The sequence below is a fragment of the Sorex fumeus genome, unplaced genomic scaffold, assembly GCF_029834395.1.
Source record: "Sorex fumeus unplaced genomic scaffold, SorFum_2.1 ptg000055l, whole genome shotgun sequence".
NCBI classification, from domain to species: domain Eukaryota; kingdom Metazoa; phylum Chordata; class Mammalia; order Eulipotyphla; family Soricidae; genus Sorex; species Sorex fumeus.
Genome location: NW_026606112.1, coordinates 4910547 through 4923229, shown reverse-complemented (window position 1 = coordinate 4923229; position 12683 = coordinate 4910547). Strand labels below are relative to the sequence as shown.

The 12683-nt window shown below is 54.2% G+C and overlaps 1 protein-coding gene across 4 annotated transcripts in view; it reads left to right on the top strand.

Annotated features, from left to right (window-relative positions):
* TBC1D1 (TBC1 domain family member 1) overlaps positions 1-8801 on the top strand; it is a 204104-nt gene extending 195303 nt beyond the window's left edge. Inside the window, exons 20-22 of one of the 4 annotated variants that reach the window (XM_056125549.1) lie at positions 1968-2137; positions 6588-6761; positions 8348-8801. In XM_056125549.1, the coding sequence (XP_055981524.1) occupies positions 1968-2137; positions 6588-6761; positions 8348-8500 (497 nt within the window). In that variant the 3' untranslated portion in view covers positions 8501-8801. The remainder of the gene's footprint in view (positions 1-1967; positions 2138-6587; positions 6762-8347) is intronic. The other 3 variants (XM_056125550.1, XM_056125551.1, XM_056125552.1) reach the window with 3 other exon arrangements.
* Positions 8802-12683: the final 3882 nt, after the last annotated feature.

Here is a 12683-nt window from a genome sequence, read left to right as displayed (position 1 = left end):
TGAAAGGACCCACTTTGTCTTGCTTTATCTTCTGAACACAGATGCCCTTAGGGATGGGGATTGGGAATCTCAAATGGGGTCTGGCTTCCTCCCTTATGCAGATTCCGTCCCTAACGTCTCTAGGGTGTGCTGGCGAGGAGAGAGGTAGTCCAGTGTGAGCCACCTGTAATCCGGGTTTGGGGGGGGGTCTCCAAGAGACCTGGAGTACCAGGTTGTTTACCGGCCAGGAGAAGTAACTTGATACAGCAGCCGATGAAGGGGGTGCTGGAAAATCTAGCAAAATCCATGCCTGTGGGTGTCACCTGGAGAGGTTCACCTCCTCACAGAGGTGAGAACAACAGCAGCAAATAGAAACTGAAAGAAAAGTTCCTGCGCAGGAACACGGTATCAGCAGGGGGATGCAGATGGCCTTCCCGGACAGACCAGCCCAGGCGCCAGGTCTGAGTTTCTGCAGAGGGGCAGGTGCCTTGGGTGTGGCTTTGGCACACCGTGATTTGCTCATGGCGTTGTCAGCTGACAGGACGTTTCCTTCCACTTCCTGCTCCACAAATCCCTGTACCTGTTTCTAGGGGGCTTGAACAAGGAGGGGAGAAAGGGAAGAAGGGGCAGAGTGGAAGTTGGGGTCACAGTGCTAGAGTCAAGTGCAGTGAGGATGGGGTGGGCAGCATTTTAAGTGTTATGTGTACCTGGAGCTGGAGGATTTATCTTAACCCGTGACAATATTTATATGTGCATAACAACACTGTACGTTATTTATAGTTGCTGTATTAGTTATATCATGGATGTCATTGATTACCTCAAGCAGGCCCCAGTAACGTCTCTTAGTCCTAGCCCTGAGATTTTTTTAAAAGGTGTCATATTCAAGGCTCTTTCAGGGTTAGGGGAATGAGACCCATCATTGTTACTGGTATTTGGCATATTGGGTACGCCACGGGGAGTTTGCCAGACTCTGCTGTGTGGGCAGGTAACATTCGGTAGCCTGCCAGGTTGTCCAAAGTAAGAATGAGATAATAAGATGTCAGCTTCCGGAGCTGGGTTTTATAGTCTCTGGGTCTTGGGCGTTGATGAGATTACACGGCGCTGGGGGTCAGTTGGTGGGTGTGACCCCTGTCTGCTGGAAGATGGAGGATCTGGGTGGAAGATGCTCAGCCCCGATCCGAGCAGGCTTGGAGATCTCAGCCCCGGGACCCACATGCCTTTGTTCCTCTGCCGGTACCTTCATGCGTGTGGAGAGTGGTCTCAGCATGTTTGGGGCTGGTTCTGGAGGTCTTCGGCTGCCAGAACTCTGCTCAGGGCAGGGAGGGAAACTCAACCTGCCTCCCTCCAAAGGGCCCCGGCGAGGACAGCCAGGCGCGGGGGCAGGAGACTCTGCTCTGTTTTCTTCCGGGAGCTGGGTTTTATAGTCTCTGGGTCTTGGCCGTTGATGGGATTACATGGTGCTGGGGATCAGTTGGTGGGTGTGACCCCTGCCTACTGGAAGATGGAGGATCTGGGTGGAGGATGCTATTTATAGTTGCTGTATGTATTAGTTATATCATGGATGTATATAATTTTATTTATTTATTTATTTATTTTTGCTTTTTGGGTCACACCCGGCAATGCACAGGGGTTACTCCTGGCTCTGCACTCAGGAGTTACTCCTGACGGTGCTCAGGGGACCATATGGGAAGCTAGGATTAGAACCTGGGTTGGCCGCGTGCAAGGCAAACGCCCTACCCGCTGTGCTATCGCTCCAGCCCCGATAATTTTATATTATTACATAGCGGGAGCCAGAGAGATAGTATGACATGTAGTAAGTAGTACTTACCTTGCATGTGGTTGACCTGGTTCAATCCTCTGCATTCCCAGGCACTGCCAACTGAGCACAGAGCTAGGGTAAGCCCCGAGCATCTCTGGGTGTGCCCCCTGCACACCTTTCAAAAAAAAAATGGTTTGGATTAACTTCATGTATTTTTGTGTTTTCCCAGACATGATCTTTCTTCAGGGCACAGAGGTCATATTTAAGGTGGCTTTAAGTCTCTTGGGAAGCCACAAGCCCTTGATTCTGCAGCATGAAAACCTGGAGACCATTGTGGACTTTATTAAAAACACACTCCCCAACCTGGGCTTGGTGCAGATGGAAAAGACCATCAACCAGGTATGAGTCACTCGGCATCTTCCAAAGGCCGGAAGCAACCCCCTAGAAACCACCTATACAAGCAGGCCTGTTGTTCTGCCCGGTTGTGTCTGTGTGGATGTATGTAGGATATAAGACCAGGGCTGTGGCCATTGGGTCTAGGCCTGTAGGTGTGTGTTTGTGGGGGTGGGGCTGGGGTTTGAATGTCCAGGAAGTGTCCGCGGATGTGTAGGTGTGGCAGTCAGTACATCTGCCTACCATGGTCTCATGGCTGAGACTTGGCCCAAGTTTTTTCATTTATATATTTATTCATCAAAGGAAGATGAGTGCTTTGATTTGATTTTTCTGCTGAACAATATTACTGGAATTTTCTACACGTGAATGTTGGTAAAGCTATGGTGGAGGGGTTGGTCTGTGCTCTGTATGTGTGTATGTGTGTATGTATGAATATTCGTAAGAAAAAGTATGTGTGTGAGTTGTGTGTCTATGTGTGAGTGTGCATGGCAGAGTATAAGTGTGAGGGTATGTGCAGTTGTTTAGGAAAGTATGTGAGCATATGAAGGTGTGTGAGGGCGTGTGAAAGAGTGGGAGGTGTGCAAGAGTGTGTGAGTGAGCAAGTATGTGTGTGTGTGAAAATAAGTGACAGTGTGTGTGTGAAAGTGTGTGAGTGTGTATGAGTTTGCTGAGCCTGTGACTGTGAGAGTGAGAATTTCTGAGTGTGTGGTAGTGAGTGAGTCTGTGAGGGTGTGTGAATGTGTGTGAGGGTATGTGAGAATGTGTGAGAGTGTAAGTATGTGAGTGAAAGTATGAGTGTGAGAGTGTCACTGAGTGCCGGGGAGTGCAGCGGGCCCAGCTGTTAGGTGCCGGGCTGAAGAGAAGGGGCTGGTTTTGAGCCCGTCTGAAGGAACCATCTGGTCATCGTTGTTGACTGTGAAGGACAGGGTTGCTCAGCACAGGGTGGAACCCATTGGGAGTGGCCAGATGGCCAGAGAGCTCAGAACCATCTGGAAGGGGTTCCTGCGTGGACCCCGAGAGCCGGCAGCTGCCAGGGCTCTGGGTCGCCTCGCGCTCAGCCCTGCCGTTCTCTGTCCAGTGTCGTGTACCCGCATAGCGATGGGGTAGAAACGAACAGCGGGACCTGCTTAGTCCAGTCGGTGGCGCTGGGCGCGGAGGCCGGGGCTGCAGGAGAGCAATAAGGATTTAATAATTTTGAAGTCCCTTTGTGCAAAGGAAAGGTGCTGAGCACCTCTCTCGTCTGCTTCAGGTGTGTTTTACATTGTAGGAAGAGTGGGAGAGGCACGGTGTGAGGGAGGCGGGTGACGGGAGCCTTTGGCCGTCGTCTGGGGCATCACACGCAGCAGTGCTCAAAGGCCTATCTCAGTGCCATCTTCCCCGGCCCTCGGAGCATCCTTCATCAACCAGAATCTGGAACAAGTTAGGGGCCAGGTAATTTTCCTGTTGCTCCCAGGCAGGGATTCTGGGCATGACAGAGGAACCATGCCTGGCACTTTGCACAGAGGGGCGGAGGCCAGGGTCCACCTCTGTCTCCTGTAATCGGCTGATTGCCCATGTTGTGTGGGTCCTGGCGAGGGGGGTGGGGGGCGGACACTTGTGCGAGGCGGGTGGACAGGAGCGACTGTGCATGCCCTGGGCTTCCCGGGGTTTGGGTACCACTCTGTCTACAATGCGGGGGAGACAGGAGCATCTTTTTCCTCTTGGGGGCTGTGACCAGAAGGTCTCTGCCTTTGCAGTGGGAAGAGCAGATGCAGGTGGGGACAATATAGTGACTAGGATCACCCTTACCTGCAGAAAACCCAGGTGCGCCACCTCCAGCTGCAGACCATAGGGTGGTGTAGTGACTCTCGATTCGCTGGGGACAAGAGCACACATGGCTCAGGTGGCCCAGATCACCACTCTGCCAACAGCCTCGCCGGCCACTGGGAGCCAGTTCCAGTGTCTTCCTTGCTCTGCCCGGTATCTCTCCAGCTTTTAGGCTCCTCCCCTGCAGAGGATGTTCATACCCCCTGCAGAGATGAAGCATGAGGGGCCAAATGTGAGAACCCTCGGCGGTGCCTGGGCAGAAGTGATGGGTGGGGTTTTTTTTTGTTGTTGTTGTTATTGTTGTTTGCCTTTTGGCTCACACCCAGCGTTGCACAGGGGTTACTCCTGGCTCTACACTCAGGAATTATTCCTGGCGGTGCTGGGGGAGAACATATGGGATGCTGGGAATCGAACCCGGGTTGGCTGCGTACAAGCAAACGCCCTACCTTCTGTGCCATTGCTCCAGCCCGATGGGCGGTTTCTTGAGCCCCCGCACTGTCATGTGGGTGGGACTGGGGGCCTCTCAGTCATGGCCCTGGGCCCATTTTGTCTGCCCCTTTGGTTGGGGTGGTTTTCCTGAGGGTGAGGGAGGACAGAGTAAGGTGCAGCAGGGTTCTGGGGGCCACCCTCGGGCTCTGCTGGACACGTGAGCCCAGACCCCACAGCCACCCCAGCCCGCTGAGTCAGAATCTGCATTTTAGCAAGGTCCTGGGCGGTTCACACACTCGCAAATGCTGGGGACGCTCGACGGCCGATCGTCACTGTGAACACACTGATAATCCCCCTTGGCCTGCAGGATGGAAACCAGGCGCCTATGGGGCGGCTTTGCTCAGAGGACATGCAGGGTCACGGGGTGGGAGCGACTCTCTTGCCACCGTGGGAGGTTCCTCGCCTCCCCTGCCGTACCCACTTCCCCGCTTGAGTACTGTGTACTGCCGAGGGTGGGCAGTGTTTTCAAAGACCCCTCAGTGACATCCCAGGAAACCAGGCCATGGATCTTGAACCACACTGGCTTCGTCTACAATCGCTTGCATGTGGTGATAATGAAAAGCAGACCAACTCCTAGTTGTTTTATTGTGTTTTTTTTTAATTCACTGCAGACATTGTGCCCCCATATTGCCAATCCCTGGCACACTGCTCCCCTCTTCAGCCCTTAGTTCGCCACAGAGACTGGGGCAGAGTCGGGGGCAGCTTGGGGCAGGGTTAGGGAGTGGAGGGTGCTGGGAAGGGGGTAAGTGTGTGGTTCTGTAGACCTCGGGGTTAGTGACTTCGTTACACAAAGTGTCCACAGGCTGCAGAGAGCAAACCCCAAGTCTCCAAGAGCAGATGAGCCAGGCACACAAGCATCAATGTGTGTCAGAGATGGGTCTATAAACAAATGTCTGAGAAAGGATTTCACTTTATGCATAATTTAGGTTTGAGTAAAGTGATGCTTTTACCTACCAGATAAACATAATGAAAAATTTCAGTGCCAAAGGCACACCGTATGCACACATGTGTGGATGGCTGGCTAATGGTATGTACAGTGATTGTTCCCATTTGGGAAGCAGTTTGACAATACATATCATAAACATATTCAAGCATTTGACAGTAATTCCATTGCTTGGAATGCTTCCTTGAAATTGGGTTCACTCGTTTGTTGATTGTGGGGCTCGTTTCTGCAGAGCCCGAGTGCCTGGGTTGTGAGTGTGCTCTCTGGTCACTCTCTGACCCCGGGGAACTGTGAGGAAACTGAGGCAGCTCCTGAGTCTTGCATTGGTTCCCCACCCCCCACCCCAGCCTCTGCCTCTGACCCATGTCGAGGTAGTTGACCTCATAGAACTTTCTGAGAGAATAAAAAAAAGGTGCTGAAAATACACACTAAAAATAAATGTCGCTAAAGCTTCTCAAAAATGAAGCTCTGAGCCATGGAAAAGTGAGTGCTACCCCGGTATCTCCTGCTCCCAAGTGCTCCTACGGTCCTTCCGAGGAAACGTGCAGCTTCTCGTTGATCTCAGGGATCTCAGTGCTGGCGTTAGGGGCTGCTCACTGAGCATTGTGTGTGCACATGTGTGCCTGTTGTTTATGTGTTCATGTGCATGTGTACACTCATGTGTTTATGAGTGCTCATGGGTGCTCATGTGTCTGTTCATGCATGCACATGTGCTTGTTTGTGTGTGCGTATGCATGTACCCGTATTTTTGTGTGTGTATTCATGTGTGTGCCTGTGCTCATGTTTGCACATGCATGTATACATGTGTTTTCATGTGTATGTGTGTGTGGGTGAGCCTGTGTGTGTGTGTTCGTGTGTGTGTACCTGTGTTCATGTGTGTGTGTGTGTGTGTGTGTTGGAAGGAGATGCTCATTGGCCATGTGAGTGTGTTTTCATTTTCTTCTTTTGGTGGATGATGGGGGTACCCCGTGATACTCAGCCGACTAGGCTGGTGGTTCAGTGCAAGGGTCCGAGGATGTAGTGCTGCAGGGTGCTGAGGTGCTGGGGATTACTGGGTCCACCCCACTGTTGCTCAGGGGCCCTCGAGGTCCCTACCTGGTGGTGATGCTCAGCAGACCGAGCAGTGCCACATGCAAGACAAGCCCCGGAAGCCCTGTTCTACCTCCCGCTGGCCCGTTTTCTAGTTTCCTGTCCCTGGTGAGTTCTATGTATCGGCAGGTGTTCGAGATGGACATCTCCAAGCAGTTGCAAGCGTATGAGGTTGAGTACCACGTGCTTCAGGAAGAGCTGATCGACTCCTCCCCGCTCAGCGACAACCAAAGAATGGGCAAGCTGGAGAAAGCCAACAGCAGCTTGCGCAAGCAGAATCTGGACCTCCTGGAGCAGCTGCAGGTGGGATGACAGCACTTGTTTCCGGCCGCTCCTGGGGGGGGCAGTGCCGCCCCTTAGGGACCCGCCCCAGGCCCTGGGTGGCCCGGCTTTCCCACCACTGCGGGCCTTTGTCTGCCCGCTCCAGTTGGACTGGGTATCGAGGGCTTTCCAGGGAGGCAGGCGGGGCGTCCTTTGCCCAGGTCAATCAGGCTGCTGAGAGGCGCAGCTGGCCTTGGCCTCGTTGGAGGAGGCCCCTGGTTTCCGGGAGCTGAGTGCTAGCTAGTGTGCTTTGGGTCTCGAGGGCATCAAAGGCTCGGGCTTCCTGGAACAAAGACTCAAGCAAGATCTATTAATGGAGACTTGGGGGTGGGGAAAAGGGACTCAGAAATCTACCCAGCAACTCGAAAGGAGCACAGGAGCTTCATCCGGGAGGCCCTGGGTTAGGAGCACAGGTGTGGCCAGAGCGGGAGCACAGTGGGTAGGGTGTGTGCTTTGCATATTCAACCTGGAGCCATCTGGCTTCATACCGCCAGGAGTGACTCCTGAGTGCAGAGCGAGGAGTCGGCCCTGAGCATTGCCAGGTAGCACTGCACTGTTGCACTGTCCTCCCATTATTCATCGATTCGCTCGAGCGGGCCCAGTAACATCTCCATTGTGAGATTTGTTGTTACTGTGTTTGGCACATTGGATACGCCACAGGGAGCTTGCCAGACTCTGCCGTGCAGGCGGGATACTCTCGGTAGCTTGCTGGGCTCTCCGAGAGGGGTGGAGGAATCGAACCCGGGTTGTATGCGTGCAAGGCAAATGCCCTACCCTCTGTACTTGTGACCCAAAACAACCCCTGCAAAAAAAAAAGGAGGGGGTTATTTTGTGAGGAGCCCAGTCTCCCCCTTCCTGGAAGCTTCCATCTGGACTAGGATGGGCAGAAGTGGGTGAGGAGAACATGCTCCTTGCTGGTGAGGCCGGCATGTCGAGGGGAGCTGGGTGCAGCTCGGAGCCTGAGCTCTCTCCCAACCCTATAGGGTCCCCTCCTCCCCTTACGCTGCCTCCCAGTGCCCTTGTCTGCTGTCCAGGACGCACAGGACCCCCGAGTGCTCCCCAGACTCCTGCATCCGGGTGGAATGAAGAGCGTTCATCAGCTTCATGCCACGGCTCAGGAAATATTCCAGGGGTAGCACTCTTCTGGAAAGACCCATCCCCACCCCTCCCCCGACATTGCCTGGGGTGTTCCTGGGGCAGCCTGTGCACGAAGGCTTTCCCTCCTGCTGGAGACCCCACTTTTCACACTGCGAAGAGGCTCAGGCTGACTCAGCCTGCCGTGTGGGGCGCCCTTGTGTAGGGGACAGAGGAGCTAGCTGGTTTATAAACCCGGCTTATTTCCCAGGTGTAGCTGCAGGGTCTGCTCAGCTGCCGCCCATGCAGAACCTCACCGACCCCCCCAAGACACGGGACAGTACCCTGTCCCCCGCGCTGGGCGCTGGCGCCCTGCAGGGGAGCTGGGGGGTGTGGCCTTCCTGTGCGCCTGCCCGCCCTGCGCTGTGACACTCCTGCGTCTCCCTCCCTCCCGTATCTCCCGCATCTCCTGCATCTCCTGCCTTTCTTTGCAGGTGGCCAACAGCAGGATCCAGAGCCTGGAGGCGGCGGTCCAGAAGCTGCAGGCCAGCGAGAGCAAGCTGAAGCAGGAGGCGCTGGCGCTGGAGCTGGAGCGCGCGGCCCTGCTACGGACGGTGGAGCAGCTGCGGGGGCAGGCGGGGGACTGACGGCAGCCCCGCGCGGAGGGCGCGCCTCCTCCGGCCTGGCCTGCGCATCGCTAGGTCCTTGGCTCAGCTATGGGAGGATGTAGACGGCAGGGACGCGGCGACACGCCCTGCAAGGAAAGTCGGGCCGGTGCAGGGGGACCGCTGGCAGGGGGCGCGCTCCGTCGCAGAAGCGTGCGAGACCCCCACACCTAAGCCCACCCCGGCTGTCACTGGCCAGCTCCCGGCCTGGCCCAACACAGCTCTCCTTCTGAAAGCTCATTCCCCCCGGATTGGGGGATTTGCACTCGGCGTCCTGAATTTGGTCACTCTGCCTGGTATTTAATGAAGTTTGCCTTTTAAAAAATTTTTTTGTCTTCGTGTATTATTATTTTTTTATTATTATTTTGCTTGTCTCCTAAGTATTGATCAGAGTCCTTGTAGATAACTGGTTATGGGTGGGGGGGTGCTCGTTTTAGATTCCTAGGTGTGGCTGCTGTATAACCCGGAGATACATCCTTTTGTTTTGTTTCACATTGGGGGGTCCACCTGGCTCTGTGTGCAGGGGTCGCTCTTGGGTGGGGGGGAGCACAGGAGACCAGGTGGGGGTTGGCGGGACCCAACCTGAGGCCTTTGGCATGCAAAGCAGGGACACCAGGCCTTGGAAATGTCCAGTTGCCCCAAAAGGCATCTGGGTACCATCGCCCCCTGGGCATCTGAGTCCTGCAGAAGTTTCAGGGTGCTGAGGATTTTCGGGAGTGCAGGAAGGTGGGTGTCTCTGAAAAGTTCAGACTGAGGGCCGGGGGACTCAGTGGCCTAGAGCATCTGCCCAGGGCTAGTCAGCACCAGCACCGCAAAAGGATACCTCTGGGCAGCAGCAGTGGGTCCCAGGCAAGAGAGGGCGCGTGTGGTGAGCACAGTTGTGACTCTGCACCTCACTCGCCAGCCGGTTCTGTGCCGTCCCAGAGCCAGTGTGGTTCCCTGCACCCAGGGTCCCCAGCACATCCCAGTACAGGCACGGGAGCAGGGGTGAGCCTGAGAGGAAGGAAGGATTGTCCCTTTTTTCCCCCTTTTTATTTTATTTTATTTTTTACTATTTTTTTGCTGGGGCTGGAGTACAGGGGTGAAGGCATTTGAGAATTTCCAGGGATGCCAAAAGGTGGGGTCTTTGAAAAGTTTAGGCCTGCTTTTTCTTTTTTCGTTTTTGGGTCACACCCTATTATGACATCTCATTCCTACTTTGGACAAACTGGCAGGCTACCGAATGTAGCCTGTCCACATGGCAGAGTCTGGCAAACTCCCTGTGTCGTACCCAATATGCCAAATACCAGTAACAATGATGGGTCTCATTCTCCTAAAGAGCCTTGAATATAATCTCAGGGCTGGGATGAAGGAGACGTTACTGAGGCCTGCTCGAGGCAATCGACAATTAACAGGATGATTTGTGATTTGTGGGTCACACCCAGTGATGCTCAGGATGTTCAGGGGTTACTCCTGGCTCTGCACTCAGGAATTATTCCTGGCGGTGATCGGGGGACCATATGGGATGCCAGGGATCGAATCAGGGTCTGCTGCATGCAAGGCAAATGCCCTCCCCACTGTGCTATCAATTCGGCCTAGACCTGCATTCTGACCCCCATATGCTCCCCCCATATGCTCCCCATCCTTCCATCTGGTGCCCCGAATGAATGCCGTGAGTCACCCCTGCCTGAGCACCACTGACTGGGTCTGGCCTCAAACCCAAAATTATAATAAAAATGAAAGTTTAAAACCGTTGCTGCCTCAGGCTAACCACACTTTTGGTGTTCCAGGTCACTGTTCCTGCAGGGTAGGGGTGGTGGGGGACGTGCCCTGCTGGAGGCTCAAACCCAGAGCTTCTACACGCAGAGCCCTACATGTTACTCCCACCCTTTGAGCAATCTCTCCCCCCTCCACCCCCCAAAAGAAGGCTGTTTGCGTTCTGGAGATCATTCCGGCCACTGCAAAGTGGGACAAACACTGGTGGCTTTGGTCCCAAGTTGCTCCACCATGGAGAGCCGCGAAGAGTTGTCAGTATCTTATTGGCTTGTTTTGTGGTCACAGTCTTGGCTCTGCACTCAGGGATTGCTCCTGGCAGGGTTCCGGGACCCATATGGGGGTACCAGGGCTGGAACCTAGACCAACTGCAGCAATCAAGCGCCCTTCCAGGGGTGAACAGCACAGGGCAGGATTGTGGGCAGGAACCTCAGCCTGTGACTCACCCAGGAAGGAGAGACACATGGGTCGCATCACTGCTGTGGGGTCATTCCCAGTAGATGTGCCTCTCTTTTCTTGGGGGGGGTCACACCCGTCAGGGATCAGGGGTTGCTCCTGGCTTTATACTCAGGAATTCCTCCTGGAGGTGCTCAGGAGACCATACGGGATGCTAGGGATTGAACCCGGGTTGGCCACGTGCAAGGCAAACCCCCTACCCGCTGTGCTATTGTTCCAGCCCAGATGTGTCTAATTTTTCTCTGCCCCCAGATCTGTTTGTTGGGGGGAAGGGGCATCCTCGGTGTGTTGCCCCCACACCCCGCCCCGCAGACTGCATTCTGTGGTGTTCGGGAAGGTCGGGGGTGCTAGGGCTTGAACGGGGACCCTCAATGGTCATGTGCTCCAGGCTTTGGAGCAATCTCCCCAGTCCCAGAATTTTTTTTAATTTTTTGGCTTTTTGGGTCACACCTGGCAATGCACAGGGGTTATTCCTGGCTCTACACTCAGGAATTTCTCTTGGTGGTGCTCGAGGGACTCTGTGGGATGCTGGGGATCGAACCTGGGTGAGCCACATGCAAGGCAAACGCCCTACCCACTGTGCTTTCGCTCTAGCTCCAATCCTGTAAATTTTAAATAACCTAAGTTTCAGTGTTCTTCCTTTGACAGAACCACACACCTGTACCTGTTGTGGGAAGTTGGCTTCTCATGGCATTTCACTCGGTCCGATGCGTAAAGCTTGTAAGCTGCTGGCTCAGCGGCAAGAGTCCTGCTTTACAGATGCAAGACGGCAGGTTCGGTCCTCACCAGTGCCACATACAGCAGCTGACCCTGCTCTCAGCTGCGAACCAAAGTGTGGGGTGACTTCTCTCCTCCCCAGAGGGAAGGGAATGAATGAAAAGGCAGAGGAGACGCAAAAAGTGGGTCCCAGGTGAGGGAGCCAAGAAGTCCCATGTTCCATGTGTTCATAATAAAAGGTTGCTATATTCAGGGTTTTCAAACAGAACCTTGGAGTATTTTATGTTTTTTTTTAATGAAATTATTTTTGGGTTTTGGGGTCACACCCAGTGCTGCTCAGGGGTTACTCCTGGGTCTACACTCAGGAATTACTGGAGGAGCTTGGGGAACCAGGGATGCTGGGATTGAATGCCTGCCTGCTATGTGTAAGGCAAATGCCCTACATGCTGTACTATTGCTCTGGGCCCTTTTTGTGTTTTTCTTTTCTTTTTGGGTCACACCCGGCGATGCTCAGGGGTTATTCCTGGCTCTGCACTCGGGAAGTCCTCCTGGAGGTGCTCAGGGGACCATACGGATGCTGGGAATTGAGCCCTGGTCGGCCTCAAGCAAGGCAGATGCCCTACCCGCTGTGCTATCGCTCCAGTCCCCCCTTTTCATGGTTTGAAAGAAGTTTTCAGAACGTGATACCACCAGGGAGATGCTCCTGCCCTCTCTCTGCCCTACTGCTCGCTCTCCCCAGGTTCCCAAGCCTGGAGGTCTCCCTGGAGGAGGAGCCTGTAGACTCCCGTGCTGTGTGCCTGAGGTTCCCGAGAGACCCCTTTCACCACCGTGCAAAGGTTGCCATCTGGCTAGTAAATTTCCATCTTCTCACCAGGGCAGACCCAGGCAAACTAGTCACAACTTCAGATTTAAAGATAAAACCTTTCTTTGTTTTTTTGGAACAAGGACTTGTAAAGCCATGGACGCCTCTTGTGGAAAGTTTCTGCGTTCTCAGAGCGGCTCCAAGGCGGCCTGAGTCACGCGGCTGTGTCCCAAAGATGACTTCTGGCCCCCACCCCCACCCCACTGAAAAGCTTTGTCAAGGTTCTTTCTTCTTGAATTCCCAACTTGGACCCCTGCTCCTGTGTCCAGAGAGAAGAGCGAGCAGCCCTGACCACAGCTCACCTGCTGGGTGCCACCCTGGTTGTCCACTTCACTGCCCGCCCTGGCCCTGTGGTCCCTTAGGAGCTGGGAGGCACTG